The sequence below is a fragment of the Protopterus annectens genome, chromosome 1.part2 (genome assembly GCF_019279795.1).
Source record: "Protopterus annectens isolate FY-2018-M chromosome 1.part2, PAN1.0, whole genome shotgun sequence".
Classification (NCBI taxonomy): domain Eukaryota; kingdom Metazoa; phylum Chordata; order Ceratodontiformes; family Protopteridae; genus Protopterus; species Protopterus annectens.
The window spans coordinates 864,812,315-864,832,177 of record NC_056727.1 but is presented as its reverse complement, the minus strand read 5'-3'; the positions used below and the strand labels follow the sequence as shown (position 1 = coordinate 864,832,177).

The following is a 19,863-nucleotide window of genomic DNA, read 5'->3' as shown; positions in this document are numbered from 1 at the left end:
ATTCCATCACATGAAAACATTATTGCATATAATTTGAGCAGGGTCAGGACAGACCCTCACAGATGGAAACTAAACCAGGGTTACACCAGGAAATGATCCATCTGTAGAGAACTCCAAATAGATCTGTTTGTGTCCATTGACAGCAGACAACTAAAGAGGTTCTGCTCTAGCATTCCTTGCAATCAGACCTGGAAGACAGATGCTTTTTCACTACATGGGATGAGAAAGTTCCTGCATGCATTTCCAACCTTTTGACACACACCCAAAGTCCTTAAAAAGCTTTAGAAGGACTCTCCAAGAGATAATTGTGGTTACCCCCTTTTGGCCCAAGTGACAGTGGCTCCCCCTTTTTTTGAAAATGGCTAATGGCAATTGCCACAGGCTTCCTTACAGAGGAAGCGGTTGTTTGATACTCCCCCGCATGAAATCTCTTCAGTTCACTACCTGCATGATAAAATTTTAATATAATTTAAGCACCTATTTTTTTGAAAACGTGCAGCAGATGTTAAGGGAGGCAAAGAAACTTGCTACTAGAAAATCATGTATGAGTATGTGGAAAATCTTTTCAAGTTAGTACCCTATTAAGAATCAGGACCATTTTAAAGCTCAGGTGCCCCTGGATCTACAATATGTGGGAGTTACTGTCCTCTGTCCTTTCTTAATTTTCTAATACAATTTATCTTTTGACAATTCTTATCTGACCATAGACCCCCCCCCCTTAACCAGTCTCAATTCTAGTAGTTTCTGAAAGCGGTTTTGCATATCATCCACCTAGAAAACAGGTGGCTGCTGCTTGGGATCTGTATTTTGTTTAGAAAAGCTAATACTTTTTCCATTTGAACCAGCTCATCAGGCTGATTTGAGGTACGTTAAGTGTTACTTATCGCACTGACCTCAGGAAGAAAAGGATCTTTTTACAAGCTGTTATGAAAGGTCATCCTTATCTCATTTTTTTCATAAAAATAGGGTATATATGAGAACACAGCCTTCATTTATGCCTAAAATAGTTTCAGAACTTACATTTAGTCAACTATTCATCTTCCTGTGTTCCTTTCAGAATCTAAAAATGAAAGAGAAAGAGTTTTGCCTAATCTGGATGTTGACAGCCAGCTCAGAATTAATATTAGCAGAACTAAATCTTTTAGGAATTCTGATCAGCTGTTCATTTCCTATAAGGGTAAGCAAAAATGACAAACAGTTTCCAAGTGGTTGTCTTATGCTATTACCTTTTGTTATACCCACCATAACAAGTCACGTCTAAGCAGGATTAAGGCCCATTTTAACAGTCACTTGGTTTCCTCAGTGGCTTTCTAGAAAGGGGTGGACTTCAAATGTATCCCAGAGGCAACACCTTGGTCCGCTGTAGTTCATAGATAATTACAAACTAGATTCATTCTCCAAATCTAGGGCAGGATCATTCTCCACGGATGCCTGGAGCATCAGTCTTCCTTCTTCCTGGTTTTCTAAGCTTTGGTAATCTACCTTACAATTTATACTACTGTAATAGTGATTTAATGATGAACATATTACTGTTGTGTAAGTAAACTTATCGTAGCTGTATATATTTGAATAGATTACTGATGCAGTAGCCACATCCTCCTTCCTTCCCTCCATCCCTCAGTTCTTTTTTGCCAGAGTGAACCCCCCCACACACACACACATGTATATATATATATATATATATATATATATATATATATATATATATATATATATGTATATCTATCTCTCCCTCTCTCTCTCTCTCTATACATATATATATATATATATATATATATATATATATATATATATACACGTGTGTGTGTGTGTGTGTGTGTGTGTGTGTGTGTGTGTGTGTGTGTGTATGTATATATATATATATATATATATATATATATATATATATATATATATAGATATATCAATCCAAATACTCTGATGACGCCAGGGGGCGAAACCAGTTTGTTTGTTTGCTTGCTTTCCACCACTGTGCGGTGACTTAACTATTTATGAAGATAAAATCTATCTAGCTTTTTAAATGAATGGATCAAGACTCATTTTCTGCCTGGAACTGTAATACTGAAGAGATTTTGGATTGTGGTGGACCGTCTGTGTATATGTGTTTTATATATATATATATATATATATATATATATATATATATATATATATATATATATATATACACACACACACACACACACACACACACACACACACACACACACACACACACACATATAAATCGATCCAGATATAAATAGTTATAATTTTTCCTGGCATATTCCTATTTTCAGGACTTTAGCCTTCCTCTTTCTATGCCATGAAGGTTCCGATCAATTGATGCCCAAACCACTGACTTTCAGTGGCTCACCTTAAGCCCATTAGCAGTTGGGCCATGTGGAACATGGCCTTAAGATTTGATATACTAGCTGGCTTGGTAACACCTTGACAGAATATAACTCATCCAGCTTAGGCTACTTCAACACTGATCTATTTGATCATCAAATCTTATGGTAAGTTCACTTACACACAACTGTATGTTTTTGTAGTTGGCAAAAATGGCAACATGATTTAGCCAGGTGTCTAGACTGGCAATATTCTGTTCTGGAGGTTATTTAATTGTTTCAAGGGAGGGTCTAGATCTGGAAGAGTGGGAAGGTCAGATGAAAGTCTGTTAAAGAACATGTAGAAAAGTGGTGTAGAAAGGCCTAACCCATGAGAATTTCTTGATTTAGATGGGATTACTCTTACAGAAAAGGGTGTACCTTGACTTAACAGTTTCTGTTCGAGATAATGCTTTTAGACGAGCTTGTTGCTTCATCATTAATATCTATGCTTGATATAGCACTGAAGAGTAAGTTGTGAATCCCATGGTCACATGCCCTGGAGAGGCTCAGACATGCAACATTAATCAAATTGTCTTTATCCATATTGATTAAGGTGTCATCAGAAAGAGTTCTAACGACAGTCATACTGTTTCTCCCATTCCAGAAACCATGCTTAGATCTGGAGAAGAGGTGGTATTACTGGATATAATTAGGTAGTTAGAAATAGATTATTTTCTCTAATATTTTCCTTAAGGTTGGAAGAAATGGATTGGGCAGCAGTCTGAGGAAGTGATATGTTTTTCCATTTTGGCAGGGATTATTTATTATTGCAGACTTCCAATGCAGAGTATAATATTTTGTGTAATGTATGAGTATGTGATGAAGGAGGTCATGAGGTAATCTTTATAAAGGAAGACTGAAAGCTGATCATTTATGGGAGGAGTGCCATATGTAATTTGATTTAAGAGTTTCTTATTTCTATAAAAATGCACAAGTAAAATGTGGGATGGGGGTAGGTGGTAGTTCTGTTAGACAATGCAAGTATAAGGTAGTTAGACAACACAAATATAAGGTTGTTTTTTGAAAGAGTAAAGTTGAATCTAAGTGTATTACAAAACTGTTTATAGCTAATTTATTTAATTTAATAAAGGATGGTAAAGACAAGTTATCTTTGTGACAACACTATGTAAGAAGGTTTACAGTTTCCCAAACTACTTTGGGATTAGGAGCCTGATCATTTGTTAAGACATGATGGATGTAGCATTATGACTTCTTAAAGACTATCGTGATCTGAAGGTTACTTGGATTCCTTCCATTGGAATTTATCTTTATCCCCAAGTTCAAAGACAACTTTCATTTCTCCAGTTACCCAGTGGTTAAATTGTGTCTATAGGAGACTTATTTGTTTTTGGAAAGCATCTTTTGAATGTTTAATAGAAAGGATTTTTATGTATTTAGCAACTCATTCCAGATGTTGGCATGTAAGCACTAGAGAGAGGTTGGTGATGCTGTGCTGTGATATTGGCTGGAATTGGATTTCTGTCAGAGGTTGCTACTAAGAGGCAGAGATGAGACTGAAGGAGATAGGGTCATGGTAATTGAAACTGGGGAAGATAGCTGCAGTGAAGAGCTACAGTGGGGATTTTGTTTCTATCTACATCCAGCAGAGTGTTTATTTGATGTAACATTTGAGTCAGTGGGTTGAAGACCCTGTATACCAAGGTCTGCTTGGATTTCATCATTAATGTCACTCTTGTGAGGGCCACAAAGGTTTATGTTGAAGTCACCAAGAAGTATTGCAGCTTTTGGGATAGTGTTGCTTTAGCAGAGTATTGAATCTTTATTTGTTTCTTTTGAAGGATGAAAAATGCAGGCAACTGCAGTGTAATTTTCTTGCTTCTGTTTCTTGTCTAAGGTAGTAAAATTTGTTCATTGTCAGTTATGACTGGCTGCAAATTTCATCATGACATGATAAATTGAAACAAAACCCATGTTCCCTTTCATTTCTTCAGATTGGTCTAGGTTTATATATGTAAAAGTAGAAGGACTTTCTCTTAAATACAGGACTCTGCAATTGCAATGATGTCAGGCTTCAGAGTGTGTGTGAAGACATTTAACTTTTCTAACTTTTTTTAATTGCTTTCTCACTTTGGATGCAAAATTTAAGATAAGTGAATGACATTGCATGTTTTTGAACTATGGGTGTGAGGACCTACACCATGTTTATTGAAAAATAGAAGAAGAAGAAGAATTAGAAAGATAGAAAAAGTACAGAGACCACAGGAATTGTTTTTATCTACCAGCAGCTTGTGTTTTTCTCTCTTTCTTTTTTTTTATTCATTTCTTCCAAGTTTTCTGGACATTTAAAATGGAAAGCATCATGTCATTCCAAAACTATACCCAGAGCTATTTTTCTTCTGTCCCAGAAGGTCTGTTGCAGTACAGCTTTCAGTTCACAAATAATACAAGGATACAGATTAGCCAAAGAGAGTGGAATGCATGCATCCAAAGACTGTGAATGAGTAGGATTTATCCAAGATGAGTGATATGTACCCACTCGGTTTTCATCACAGTGAGCAAACACATCAGTCGTGGTTAAGTCCTGCATCTCCTGTCTTCCACTGGGACATATTCATACAGTGACCTACCTCTTGGACGTGTATCTACAGTTAGTGACAGAAGTGCACATGCACATTGAGGTAAAAATGTTTAAAAGAAACCCAATGTGAAAAATCAAGGACATTCATAGTGTGGTCAAAGATAAATATGTAATGTTTGAGTGAGAAAGATTGGATAGTTTATAAGTGATGTATAATGTTTGCAACTGGGAGTGTGTCAGTATGGTCTGTTATGTATGTTAGGTCTGATTCTCTCACTAATGATTGTGTCGGTGTGGTTTGTTTTCATTTATATAAATGTACGACCGCCTGTGTAGTAAGTGATGGTTTAATAAAGATGTTTCTTTTTTAAAAAAGCAGGAATTGAATAATTTATTTAATATTGCTTAGGTTATATGATATATAGCAGTATACTTGAAGTATAATGTTTGTTATGATAATATAGTTTGATTACTTTTATATGAATATAAATTTGCTTATGTCACGAGTGATAATTCAATAAAGCTGTTTGATAAAAAGAAAAAAAAAGATAAATATGTATAGTAGTCGATAAATACTGATAGGAAGGGGTGCTTTGGATTTGAAAAATATCATAAGAAAGTAAACAAATGAAATTAGGTTAACTCAGCTCATTAAGGGAACAAGAATAGGTCAAGTAAGTGTGGAATTATAACAAGTGAACAACTCACCAGGGGAAGAAAACAAATTCCAGTGTAAAAGATTCAGAGTGAGAGCAGTATTCAGTACTGCAAGGTAAGCCATAAGAGAACTGTTATCACACCTGTAAACAGTACCCCTTCTAAAGGAGAGACAACAGAGGTAATCCAGAGGGCTCAAGTGAAGTCTGGTATCCTTCTTGTGACCCACAGGGTGACAGGACAAACAAGAAACAAAGTATAAAGGATAAGTCCAGATAAAATCAATTAAGCTAGCAGATCTAGGAGACTCTCTCTCTGTTACTCCCCCTGTGGGAGGAATAAAGACACTTTGCTGAAAAAGTATATTCATTTAAGTAGGTAGTCCATATACCTACTTAACTGAATAAACTACTGGAAACTTCAATAAGGTGTCTTTATTCCTCCCACAAGGAGGGTATCAGAGAGAAAGTCTCCTAGGCCTTCTAAAGAAGAGGGAAATGCACCATTTCTTTTACGTTACCTCATCTTGCTAATATTTTAATGCATGCCTTCTTTTCTGCATTTTCACCTTATTATTTTTCATACTTAGAACCGAGCATGAAGTAAAAAGCAATATGATTTCTTTGAAATTTTACAGTTTGCATTTTTGACCATACTGTGAGAGATATCCTCTGGCTGACTGGTATATAAAAAGTGTTTGATGTTTTTATTTACACAAAAGAATTTTCTTTTGTTCCCTATTAGATATTCTTGCAAGCATTGTTCTGATTCCTACATTTGTAACAGGCCCAGTTCTTCTACACCTTCCAAGCTGCATTCCCGAAGTTTCAGTTATGGGCGCTCTTTTAATGCCAGCCAGGTAAGGCAAACATTTTTTAGTTCAGTAAATGTACTGTAGTTTCTTTACCTCTGCATATTCTTTACTTAGATTGCAAGAGTATTTTAAAGCTGCTTTATTTATTTATTTTATCCATTAACATCACTGTTCTCACAGAACACCAATAAAGCTCTGGAGACATGACTAATACAAGTCACATACAGTCTAGGCTGTACTAATAAAACATGATAAACTGATGCAATAAGCAGAGCGAGCGAGTGAGAGACTTTCTTCATAACTAGACTGCATGTAATGTGCAATACAATAAAGATGGCTTACTAATTCATCAAAGCAAGTGCAGACAGTAATGTTTCTCAGCAGCACTGCTGCTACAGTCTGTGTTGTGAACCATTGAATGGGGGTATAAAGCTAGCAAGGAAAATGCCAAAAACTATGGTAAATGTCAAAGCTGCATTTTAGTAGCACGTTCTGAATATATCTGTAAGGCTTTTAACTACAAAACGTATTATGAACTGAAATTCTGGGATTAGGTTAAAGTGATTTTTATATACCAATATATTTGATCATTTTTTTTAATTAAAATTCTTTGTAATTTTTTATTAAATGATGGCCTGAATAAATTGAGTATTTACTACTGTGATGTTGCACTGGGATAATGTGTGTTGTATCCATAGACTTTAAAGTGGCACCTTCACGCAGGCGCAATGGTGTGCCCATTAAAGTCTATGGTTGCAACATGTTTTTCCTACTGTGATGCCAGTAAGATTAAAGCTTACTGCTTTGTCTTAGTGTTGTCAGTGCTTGGAAACTGTATTTTTAAAAGTCTTTCTCTCATCAAAATACAAGAAGAAAATGTTCCTTAATGGGCAAATTTGCTGTTCTGCAGTTTTTGCACCACATGCTGTGGTGCAAAGATTAAGACTTCAAAGCATCAGAAAATCAATTTAAAGTATCTTCTAAAATTAGTTTATCTTGTTTTAAAAGAGTTTCTTATATGACAACACACAGACACACATATGTCTATATTATCTATAGACAAAGCTAGACATATACATGTAGGTATAGATATACAAACAATACATATAGATATATATGTATCTATACCTATATATAAAGAGATCTATGTATCTATACATGTATGTGTGTGTGTGTGTGTGTGTATATATATATATATATATATATATATATATATATATATATATATATATATAAACATTTATTTAGTTGCATTTGTTTACCAGGAAGGTCCACTCAGCCAAGATGAGCCCATTTTCAGTGGAGGGTCGGGGAGAAAAGATCCAAAATAACACTAATACAATACAGTGGTACAGCAGCAGAAAGGCACAATTCTTTGTAGCATTTAGATACAGTAGAACACTTACAGTACTGTTTGTTTGTCTTTCGGCTTTTCCTGGTTAGGGGTCGCCACAGTGGAACTGCGGTCTGCTAATGATTGGCAGTAGATTTTCACGAAAGCCGAGGTGCCAGCTCGATGTTCAACCTTTAACGAAGGGCATGCCCATTTACGCATGTCTTTCCAACGCCCACCCAACCGCGGGGAGGACATGCAGACTCCACACAGAAGGCACTCCCCGCACTCCAGCCGGGAATCGAACGAGAGAACCTCTTGCTGTGAGGCAACAACGCTACTGCTGCACCACCGTGGATCCGCTTACAGTACTATATATGATTATAAGCATAACAAATATGGACAATTAATCATAGGTGCCAAGTATTAGTTAACAAAAGTAAATTACCTTGTCAGTATATAATATTAGATTCTGCTATAAATGTTTGAATGCATCAAATGCCAAGTACAAATTACTGGTAAAACTAGGTCTGAATACTTACATTACCAAAACCATAAACACCAAAACAGCAAAAGATTGCAAAAGTAAAACAATTTCTGTTTTTCAATCTTTACACTAAAGCCCTCCATAACACTACTGTATTTGTCTGAATACTGGTAGTATTACAGAAAGTTTTTTTTCTTAAGGTTAGGTGTGTGGTTAGGGGCAAAGACAGAGTTAGGGTTATGGTTAGAGTTATGGTTAGCATACACTATAGAGTGCTCAGGGGGCTTCACCGTTAAATGTGATGAAGTAATTTCAGTCACTCTTCACTTATGATTTACTTTTTTTAACACCAGGTCTGATTCTCTCATTAATCCACCATCATCTGTTGTAGGAATGCATCAGATGCTATTTGTTACTGAGGTGGTGAAGTGAGGTCATAGGATGAAGCTCTCAGTTTGATGGCGATACTGTGACCTCATTATTTTCTAGATTCATAAGCTTTGGGTTATGAGTAAAATACTGAGGTCATGTTTACAAGTAGTAGGAATGTAGTTGCTTCAAAGGGTAGCACCCATCATTCACTTTTTAATCGTATGACAGAGTTTGCTAATTATAGTAGAACTGACCTGCTACCCTTTCTGGGTAAAGATTATGTTCAAAGGTATTGTACCTTATTTTTGTAATTATTAAGGAAAGTGGACTTTATGATTCTAAAATATTTACTTTAGCTACATTAGTAGAGGTTTATTTAGTAAGGTTAAAATAATCTTTTTGTTGGTATGTTCTGTATGCTAAACAGCTGTCTAATTACTTCCAGATTCTGTCATTTGGTGGCACCTTCCAATGATGTCATAAGTGGGGGTGAACAGTGTGTACCGCAAGGTATTCAATTGAAGGGAGTCTCACTATGCAAGGAACAGGTGCCAAAATTCTGTAACATTCTGTGTTATTGAATCTCATTACCTATTCTGTGCAAAACCCAGACTTAACAAAGGACTCAGCTGGGCAGTACAGTCCAGACAGTGTTCTCTGATATTGCTGGCAGGGAGCCACATCTAACATACAGGCAGAGCTGCAAGGCCTTGAGGCTATTCAGTATATGATCACCCCTGGAAGGTGGCACTGCCAACACACCTGTATTCTCCCCATCCAAGGAAAGGGACAGATTGTGGTGCCACCAACCAGGGGATTAAATCTATTTTTGAAAATAGGCCATTCCAAGCCATCCCCATAGGAGTTTAGCTGATGACTTACATTGCATCAAAGTGTGTGTGTGTGTGTGTGTGCATGCGTGTGTGCGTGGATGCGTGTGTGCGTGTGTGTGTGTGTGTGTGTGTGTGTGTGTGTGTGTGTGTGTCTGTGTGTGTGTGTCTGTGTGTGTGTCGGTGTGTGTGTCTGTGTGTGTGTTCCCAGGTGTCCCATTTGCTCTCTAATGAAATGTCGGCACTCAGAATGCAGAGTGTTGACAAGCTGAAACAAAAGACCAGAAATGCAGGAGAACAGTAACTTTCAAACATTGCTCTTCTCCTTTAGACTTTTGTTTTGCATTGGGATTAGAGTTAGATAGGAACTGGAAGGTTTAAATGCAGGGTATCAGGTTTGTGTTAGGGTTATGGAGCAAGTTGGACTTTTACAGTGAGGAAGTGAGGTTGAGGATTAAGATTTGGGAGAGAGTGGGACTTTTAGGGTTGCCATTAGGGTTCTGGACAGGCATAACTGATATGGTATGGCTTTGATGTGACTGAGCTGCAATAAGGCCAGTTACTTGCATCAGCAATCAAGAGAGAACAAGCAGGTGAGCTCTGAGCAAAGGGCACGTGAGCACATCTAGCACAACCTTTTTTATCTGAGTGAGTGGATAGAATTATCCAGTTTGGGACATTGTCATTTTTGTTAAGGGGCTCCAGTGAATTTTAGATGGACAGAAAGATTTGAATAGGAACATGGTCCCACTTTCGGTTTTTCTGGCTGTTCTAGAGTTGTGAGAAACAGTGGTGCAGATCAGAAGAGCTGCCTTTTAGACAAAAGTCTGTCTTTGCAGCAAAGTGTGAATACTGAGTGTCTGGGAAGGAGTCTAAATCTTGTAATTTATGTTTAGTACTTCCAGCCTTAAAGAAGCAAAACTTAAGCCTCATTCGGGGGCATTACATGTTTGGAAAAAATAGTTTGGGGATCTGGGCTCGGTTCTGTGCTGCTTGGCAGAAGAAATAGAATAAGAATCTTCTCTACACTGATAAGTAAGAGTTCTCTTCTGAGATTCTCCCAGATTGCAAAGGTCTTCACTCTTTCCCTAGGAGTGAACTCCGCTATCATGAGAATGATCCTTATTTCTGTTGCATACATTTGGAAATTCTTCCTTTCTGTCCCTACCAAAAGGTCATTACCATGGATAAGTGTGGAACACAGAATGCCCAGCAAACTGAGAGCATCAACCTAAGTCTCATCTCTTGCTTCACTACCACAGCACAGTATAACATTAACTGTACTGCCATTAGTGCATCCATCCACTGGTCAATATTCCATAGGTTAATAGGTGTTTACTAGGCTAACAACCACAAGGGCCTTTTTAAGCATAGTCATGCATCACAAATCTCAAGTTCTGGTAGCCTTGATAAGTGTAAGCAGGGGCTTGTGAGAGGAAACATGTACAAGCAGGGGCATGGGAGATGAACCATGTACAGGCTGTCTCTGTCCATTAGAGATAAAGGTGCCAAACTGGCAATGAAGTTCCTGCTCCCTATCCATTGTCTAAGTTACACTTGAATTGGGTTAAGGAGGAACTCTGCTTCACTTTCATGGGAAGCCTGTTCCAGAGAATGGCTAGTCTCTGGGATCTACACCTGTCTCTCCACCAAGTCCTATTTATATCACAGGCATGGTTTAAGTCTTTAGAATGGGCAATTCTGGTGCTGCTTATTTTTCAAATATGAAGGAGGTCCAGCACAGTGGGGTCCAGCAATGCCTTGTATACTAGGCATAGAGATTCCCTCGACAGCCTGTAGGAGACAGAATACAGGGATAGGGCCTTGAGGCGCTCTTCATAGGACATGTTACTTATGCCCTGTATGATTTTAATGAGGAACCTCTGTGCACATTCCAATTGTTGGATATGCCTGGTTAGGTAAATACCAAAGGGGGCATTGTACTCAGTGACAGGTCTGATGAATGCAGAATACAGTGGAACAATTATATCCTTAGACTTAGATGCCATACCTTTGTTTATAAGTTGGACAACATATGATGATTTCCTCAGTACTGTAAACATGTGATAGTTGAAGGATAGACTACTGCCTATGTGTGTGTTTTCCCAAGTCCCTGACTGCTGAGTCAACTCTTATGGGTGCGTTGTCAATATGATAGTTACCAGGAGTGTCTGACTTCCTAAAGGATACTGTTAAGCATTTCTTGGCATTTAGTTTTAGTCCATGGCTCTGACACCAGCTATTTGTCCATGTCAGCCCTGCTTGGAGAACATTAGCACTTGTGGGTGATTCTATGACTGCTCCTAATTTGTAATAATCTACAGATTTGATCAGCCTGACAATGGCCTTGACTTAGGAGAAGTAAATGCCGAAAAGGAGAGGTCCTAGGACCATTCACTGAGGGACTCCACTGTGACTGGCCTCTTTGTAGAGGTGGACTCCCCACTTCTAACTTCCTGGGTCATGTCTGTAAGCCAACTGTCTATCCAACAGGTAACATAAACATTTATACCTAACCTCTTGAGTTTGTCAGCAATGCCTGAGTGGAGTATTGTGTCAAATGCCTTAGCCAGGACAAGGTAGGCCAAGGTAGGCAGTGTTTACAAAGTTAAATTCCATAACTAGTTTGTCATGTAATGTTTCCACTCTCCATTTGTATAATTCTTTTCAAACAACATCATAACTCCATGTTTTTTCTCCCTTTAGTATGGCACTTGCTGTTTCAACTTCTGCCACTGTGATACCTGCATGCAACTCCTACCAATCTCTCAAATGTGATATCTATCCATGTCCTTCCACCATCATATTTCATCTTTGTTCATGTCTCTGCTAACATAGAACTACTCATAAAATTAGCTTAACCTTTCTGTAGTTCCCTAATCTGTAGTTATTATGTGCTCTTCATTATCTGTTATTTCTTGTATTGTATTTGCTTTTTTTATTCTCTCCTTGAACCTTCACACCAGATAATCTGCTGATATTTGTCAAAATAACCTCCAAAAATCACTTTTAGAAATGTTTTCTTTATCTATATTTATTTCACATTGCTGTTTTATTTCATCTTCCCATCCCTGCTTAAAGCTCAGTTTTCCAGCTCATATATTTTGTTTAATCTGTTTGTAGTTTTTATGACTATAAATTATGATAAGAAATCCATCTCTCCCTTAAACTAATACATTTTACAGCTTACTTCCAATGTTGCTGATTAAAAGAATTTCTGATCTGCTAGCCTCTGCTGTAATGTTTTAAAAGAAGTTGAACTGACCGGCCCCAATGCTTCTCTCTCTCACAATGTCATTCCCATCCACTTTTTCAAGTTCTTTTAGGAGGTGGAGCCAACTGCTTGTCTTTGAATGGTATTCTTGATTTCTAAGTAATCTAGCTTTAGCTGCATCTACAGTCAAGTTTGCCTTGTACTGGGCTACCATTTCCCAGTCCTCTAACATGATTAAATACTTTGAGACCTCCCTCATTGGTCCATAAATATTTTCAATCTTCCATTCTAGATGTTTTATTTTTCTTTTCCATATTGTCCACTTCTCTTCTCTTCTTGATTTTTCCTACACTTCTGTGATAGTGTGTAATCCTATTTTATAGGTTCATAGGTAAATAGTGGGTAATCAGTTTGCGGCCTATAGCAAGCCTAGCCAATAATCACAGGTCAGAATCAAACTCTGTACTTTTTAACTGTGAGGTAAAGACCATAACCATTATGCCAACCATCCCCTTTAAATAAATATTAGGCAGTCAGTCTGCAGACTGGTACATGTGTAACCAATAACCAGACAATGACCAAAAGTGAGAATCAAACCATGTACCTTGTGCCTGTGAGGTAAACATCTTCACTATTACACCAATTCCCCCAAGAAAATAAAATTGCCATTCCTCTCCTATTTCTTTTTACTTTCTCTCCAATTCCCCTATGCTTCTCTGGAACAACCATTTTATGTTGAGATAATTCTCTCTGGCACGCCTGCCTATGTTCAAAGTCCTCCTCACCTTTGGGCTAGTTGGCCATGTTGGCATCAGCAAAGAAACCACATCTGGGAAACTATGCTTTGAGTAAAGTGCCTCCTTCTTTATTATAGATCTATCCTATTCTCCTTTCCTTATGCTGGCTAATTCTCTCACGTAACATGCCCTTATTTCACCTACAGTTTCTTTTATGCATCACTCTCATTTTTGTTTTCTTTTGTGTCTTCACATATTTGTACCTCTCTGTCCCTTCTTGTATAATATAGAGCATTTTCTTACCAGTGTGCTTCTTCACATTCACATTTTTTTCTGACATCACACTGAATTTATCTTTTTTTGTGCTTTATTATCTTAAGCACTTGCCAAATTATTATTATGCTTTTACACTCTAAGATGTCAATATTTCACACACCCATATCTTTTCATAAATATGGTTTATCTCCTTTTTCTTCCACTTACTGATGCATCAATGCTTTGCTTTTGCTACACTTTAAATCAACATTACTGATCAAACAAGATTGATCCATGAGAAATCATTCATTTAAACCGTTAATGTTATCTGATTTCCTTGGACATTTAAAGAATACTTTACAACATTGACGACCATAATTCTGCCCAGTTATTATTTCCTTGGTTCATTTTCCTGGCATGCATTGGTACAGCCCCTGTTTGACTGAACGGGGTTAGGGGATACACTCTCCCTCAATTTTTTGTGCTTAACTTTATCACAGTCTGTTTGCCAGACTCCATGCCTCATACCATCAGATCATCCCATTTCTAATGACCCAGCATGCTTCCCCTTTTTATAACATGCATAGAAAGTTTTGTTTTCTATGCAGGTGCATTCCTTGTAGTTTTCTGCCATGTTATTTTATTTAATTTCACATTTGTTAAGTAGGTAAGTGAATCCACCCAAAGAACCTTATTAGCCACAAGAAGGCAGGTATAGAACTTTTGCAACATTGGGCAGTTTAGACCAATACTAGCAAAACATCAACAGCACAAAGTCTGAACAACTGTCACAAAGTCAATGAAAAAAAATGATTAACAATGGCAGACTATATAGGGTATGCACATGGAGGTGTATTTTATAGTGTTAAGAATAGGTAGCATTATAAGTATGAGATACGATGGTGGTCTCCATGTAGAAAAACAGATTAAGTAAAGACATAATTTCCCTGAAAGGAGATACTGCCAGCCCAGCTAGCTGGAATTTTGTAAATAATTATATGTCATTTGTGAATATCAACATGATTCATATAAGATGTTTGTGTTACAAATGTATTAGAACTGTATGTCATATAAGATGGTTTGTACAGATGTGTGCTGAAGAGGTATTTTACAAAGTGCTGTTTAAAGATGTAACCACAGCATGCCCTACTGGATTAGAACAGAAATGTAGCTGCACTATTGTTACTGTTTAGATGTATATATTTTAACAATAGAAACTGGAACACAAGAGATTAACTTCAGAAACATAGTTGAAATTAAATTACCTTATGGCCATGTAATAAAAGGATTTCATCTTTCAGTTTCAGTCCAGTAACAGACACAATATCTTGAACTAGAAGTTTTCTGTATTGTCTTGTAAGTGTTTTATTGTTTTATGACTTCCAGGATCTGCCTTAGGTCTAAGAAAAGCCCTCGTCTATGTATTTCCACAAGTAGATGCTAAATGCTACCAGCTGCATCGGGTAGGGTATTCACCTGGGATAGAGTCAAATGACAAGAAATTATGTCATTCTGCAAGCTATCCCAGCAGTAATATTTGAGATATTAATTTGGGAAGTCTCTTAGCGAGACACTGTAGTCTGTATTTTGTCTTTGACCTGACAACATCAAAATCCACTCATCACATCTGCATTGCTTGCTCTGAAGTAAATTACTAGGGTACAGTAATTCTCTTAGATACAGTCAGTAATATAGCAAAGCTTAGCTTAAATGTTTTTCTTTATTTACTTGAGACTGTTCTGCAATGTTGTTTTAAATATTTCCTGTGATTTTGAACTCTGATGTAACTGTAAGCATATACTGATTATCATCTTGTTCTTTTATTTATTATTATTAAATATATTTAAACCTTTCATTGTGGCTGATCTGTGTAGAGACATATTTATATTCTGAGAGTACATGCATATTTATTTGGTGACATTCTGTAGGACACTCATAATAGCCTTGCTCTTGGTCAAGCTACCATTTGTATTGCTAGTAACATTACACAGTAAGATTGGACATTCTTTGTTAAAGGTCTTAAAGTAGCTGAAAAGGAGCTGGCTGGTGGCAGTGATAACTACCTTAATGTCTGGGCAAAAGGGGGCATAGCTAGTAAACATGTGCCTGCCTTTCCCAGGTGTGTGTGTGTGTGTGTGTGTGTGTGTGTGTGTGTGTGTGTGTGTGTGTGTGTGTGTGTGTGTGTGTGTGTGTGTGTGTGTGTGTGTGTGTGTGTGTGTGTGTGTGTGTGTGTGTGTGTGTGTGTGTAAATCAGACCTTAACGTGTGTGTGTGTCGGCTACTTGGGCAGGGACATGAAGCACTGGTTGGACAGGGTGAATGCTGGTGGCCTTGGCTTGGCCACTCAGCTAAGATCTCAGCCATATAGCTGTGCCAGTGGGGAGTCTTCATAGGTTCATAGGTGTGTACTAGGCTAATGGCTCTGGAGCCTTTACAAGCCTAGCCTATAGAAGTGCCCTGGCATCATGCCACCCGATGTTAGTATTCAGTGCCTCTATCAAGTACAGCCACTGGAGGGATCCCCGGAGTGAACCTTTCTATTTCCCATCTACTCATCAAGATTTCTCTTGAAGAGGGCCAGCGAGGTGCTCTGCTTGACATGTATGGGAAGTCTATTCCAGAGCATGGGCAGTCTCTGTGTTATGAACCTGTCCCTCCAGCATGTTCTGTTGATTGTGGTAATGAGGTTGAGGTCTCTGGAGTGTGTGGTGCGGAGGGATTGGGATTTATTTAGGTGTAGCATTTCTAACAGAGCTGGGTCAGACATGGCTTTGTAAGTCAAGCAGAGATCGCCTCTTAGTAGAAGATATGAGACACAGAATAGCTGGAGTTTTTTTAGTCTGTCTGTGTAGGACGTGTGTTTAAGGCCTAGTATCCCCTTCAAGAGGTACTTTTGTGGCCTTTCCAGTTGTTGCATGTGTCTAGTGAGGTACATGCCAAATGGGGCATTATACTCGATAACTGGCCTATGAGGGAAGAGTAGAGAGAGATGATGACCTCTTTCTTCCTGGATGCAAAACCCTTGGTAATGAGATGTACCACATAGAAGGACTTTCTGACCACAGAGGAAATGTGGTGGTAGAAGGAGAGGTTGCTGTCAACCTGTGTCCCCAGATCTCCTATAACACCTTCAGTGGGCTCATGTCAATGTGGTAATTAGTGGGAACTGAGTTTTTCCCAAAAGGGATGATGAAGCATATTTTGACATTAAGCTTAAGACCATGGTTTCGACACCAGTCATTGGTTTAGTGAAGCCTTTCTGTAGGATGTCTGCATCACTTGGGGAATTAACAATGGCTCATAGCTTGCACTCGTCTGCGAACTTGGTCAGCCATAGTCCCTCCATGTTGGCCTGTTCTTCTGAGAAGTAGATGCCAAACAGGTGAGGACCCAGGACCTATCCATGTGGGACTCTACTCGTGACTGGTCAACAGTCTGACTTGGAGTCTGCTACTTTCACACTGTGGGTTCTATCTCTGAGCCAATTTGCAACCCACCTAGTGATATAGAGGTTGATGCCTAGTTTGGTGAGTTTATCAATAATTCCTAAGTGGGAAATGGTAACAAAGGCCTTGGCCAGATCAAGTTAGGCTGTATGAACTGCTTTGCCCTCATCCACAGCTCTGGTGACTGACTCAAAGAAGTCAACAAGGTTGAGCAGGCATGATCTACCTTTCTCAAAACCAAATTGCGTGGGATCTAGAGTTTGAAGATTTCCTATATCCTTGTTAATTAGGTCCATGATGATGCGCTCCATAGCCTTACATCTCAGACCTGTCAGGGTAATGGGGCAATAATTCCCAGGGTCTGTAGTCACTCCCCCTTTATGGAGAAGGATAACTGTAGCAGTGCACAATTTGGTAGGGACACAGTCTGAGGTGAGGCTGTGATTCAACAGGGCACACAAGATGTGGTGCCAGTTCACTTTGTAGTTCTTGTAGAACACATCCAGGGATATTGTCGGGTCCCATGGAAGCTGTATTCTTGGCCTTGGACAATGCAGCTTTAACCTGTGCTGTGGTAATGCTGGGTGCCTGGCATTCCTCCGGTATTGTGATTGGTCATTTAGTGGAGGGAGAGAGGGATAAAGTTTGCACTGAATCTAATAGCCAGTATGTTGGCAATATCTGTTGGCTCAGTATAGGAGGTACCATTGTGCAGTAACTCAGAGCAAACATGGGTATTGCCATGAAAGTTCTTGATATAACTATAGAAGACTTTGTGGTTGTTTTTAGTATCTGACGCAATTCTGCCTTCATAGCTGGCTTTAGAGCTTTTGATGAGGGATTTCAACTTTTTGTTGAGGCTAATAAAGGAGTTTTTCCAGTCTTGGGATGTCACCTTTTCCTGCAACAGTTTCCTCCTTCTGTTGTAGAGTTTATTAATGGTAGGGGACAACCAGATTGGCTTCCTTTTTTTGGAGAAGAGCGTCTTGGTTCTGTTGGGTATGGCTAGTTCCATGCAATTATGTACATGTTCATGCAGTGCACTGGTGTATGATTTGGCAGTCATGCATCTATTTTCCATTGACATGGGTGCCGTGAAGTTAGCCACCTTTGTCTTTTGGAGCCCAAAGTCAGTTTTGGAGAAGTTTTTCATGGTGGTTACCTTTGCTGGTGGTGTGGGTGAGATGTGGATTTCCATGGTGATTAGTTTGTGGTTGGATATAACCAGGGAGGAATTGACTATTGGTGTAGAGCAATGGTTGCCCATGTTAGTAATAACCAGGTTAAGCATGTTGCTTCCTCTCGTAGGGGTAAGAGAGAGCTGGTCCAGGGCATTGGAACTGATGAATTCCAGGAAACATTCAACCAGTGTATTGGTGCATGAGTAGTTTTCCCATTTGATGGAGTGGTAGTTGAAGTCACCTAGCATGAGAGTGTTGGGTTGGACCCTACTAGTTTCCAGGGTGCTTAAGAATGTGGAGTGAGAGTCTTGGGACATGGTTGGAGATGTATAACAGGCTATGACCTGAATCGTCATCTTACCCAATGTTAGTTGTACCCGAAGTATCTCAGATCCATTATGCTGGGCTACTAGTCTGGAGGTGTGCATATCCTTTATGAAGATGGAGACACCACTGCCTTTGGAGCTTTGGTCTATGTTCTGGGGCCGAAAGGTGTGGAATGAGTTATAGCCTGCTAGTGCAGGGGTGCTTTCTGCTGCTTTAAACCAGGTCCCCATTACAGCACAAATATCAGTGTATTCCAGTTTGAGGAGTGCTTCAAGCAAGTGCATCTTGAGATTTAGACTTCTAGCGTTGAGCATCATGATCCTCAGATTGTATTTATTTATGGCTGTTATGGTGGTAATTTGGTCTTTGGAACATCGCCTAAAAAAGGCATTATAGGGGTGGCAAGAGCCTTAGCCAGTATCCGGAAACCTAGGGGTGACAGATGCAGGCCATCTTTGGCAAAGCATCAAGATCTGTCAATCATGTCATCCCAAGCAGACAGATAATGGATCCCCTTAGAATGACACCAGAAACTTAGCCAAGTGTTGAAGTCAATCATTTTCTGCTTGTACTGCGGTATCATTCTGGGTAATGGTAGGATGCTGCTAAGGGCAAGGTTCATACCTGCTTAGGCCACACAATCCGAGAGCTCCTCCATGTCTGTTTTCATGTAGTCCAGGGAGGTGCATCTCAGGTCATTCACACCCTCATGGACAGTGACAGATTCCTACTTGTACTTGTTGTGGAATGTCCTGAGTGCATGTGTGCTTGTGTTATGTGTCGGATTCTGGCACCTGATAGCTGACTTACCTTTGCATTATTCAACCTAGTGAGTGGGATATCAGTTTGTCTCACTATTGATTCATTTATGATTAGTGTATTGGACAAGCTGTTTTGCCTTAGGGGCTTAGGTAGAGGGGCGCAATGTGTAGGTGAGCTATGTGTCTTGTGGTTTGTGCTGTGTTGTGGTGGTCGAGTGCGTTTCTGCCTTGGAGGTTTCTGCTGTTTGGTAGATTTCTATTGAGACCCTCCACAAAGGTGGGTGTGTGGTTTGTGTTTTTATGTGAGAGCTGTGATGGCGGGTGCTCTGGAGGGCTATGTGTTCCATGTGGTGTGGTGCAGGTGTTGATCTTCTCCTCTTGACCAGCTATTCTGGTCTTGGCTTGATAGTGCATGGCTTCCAATATGGATATATAAGTGCATCTCTCACAAGTCTGAGTGTTGGGAGGTAAGAGGAGAGGGTGGTCTGTGTACATAAGGCAATTGCTACACTTCCTCAGAATTCCCAAGTTCACCATGT

General features: G+C 39.0%; 1 protein-coding gene across 1 annotated transcript in view; it reads left to right on the top strand.

Annotated features, from left to right (window-relative positions):
- DLGAP3 (DLG associated protein 3) overlaps positions 1 to 19,863 on the top strand; it is a 2,055,905-nt gene that overhangs the window by 798,425 nt on the left and 1,237,617 nt on the right. The window contains exon 3 of the mRNA XM_044059263.1: positions 6,313 to 6,427. Coding sequence (XP_043915198.1) covers positions 6,313 to 6,427 — 115 coding nt within the window. The remainder of the gene's footprint in view (positions 1 to 6,312; positions 6,428 to 19,863) is intronic.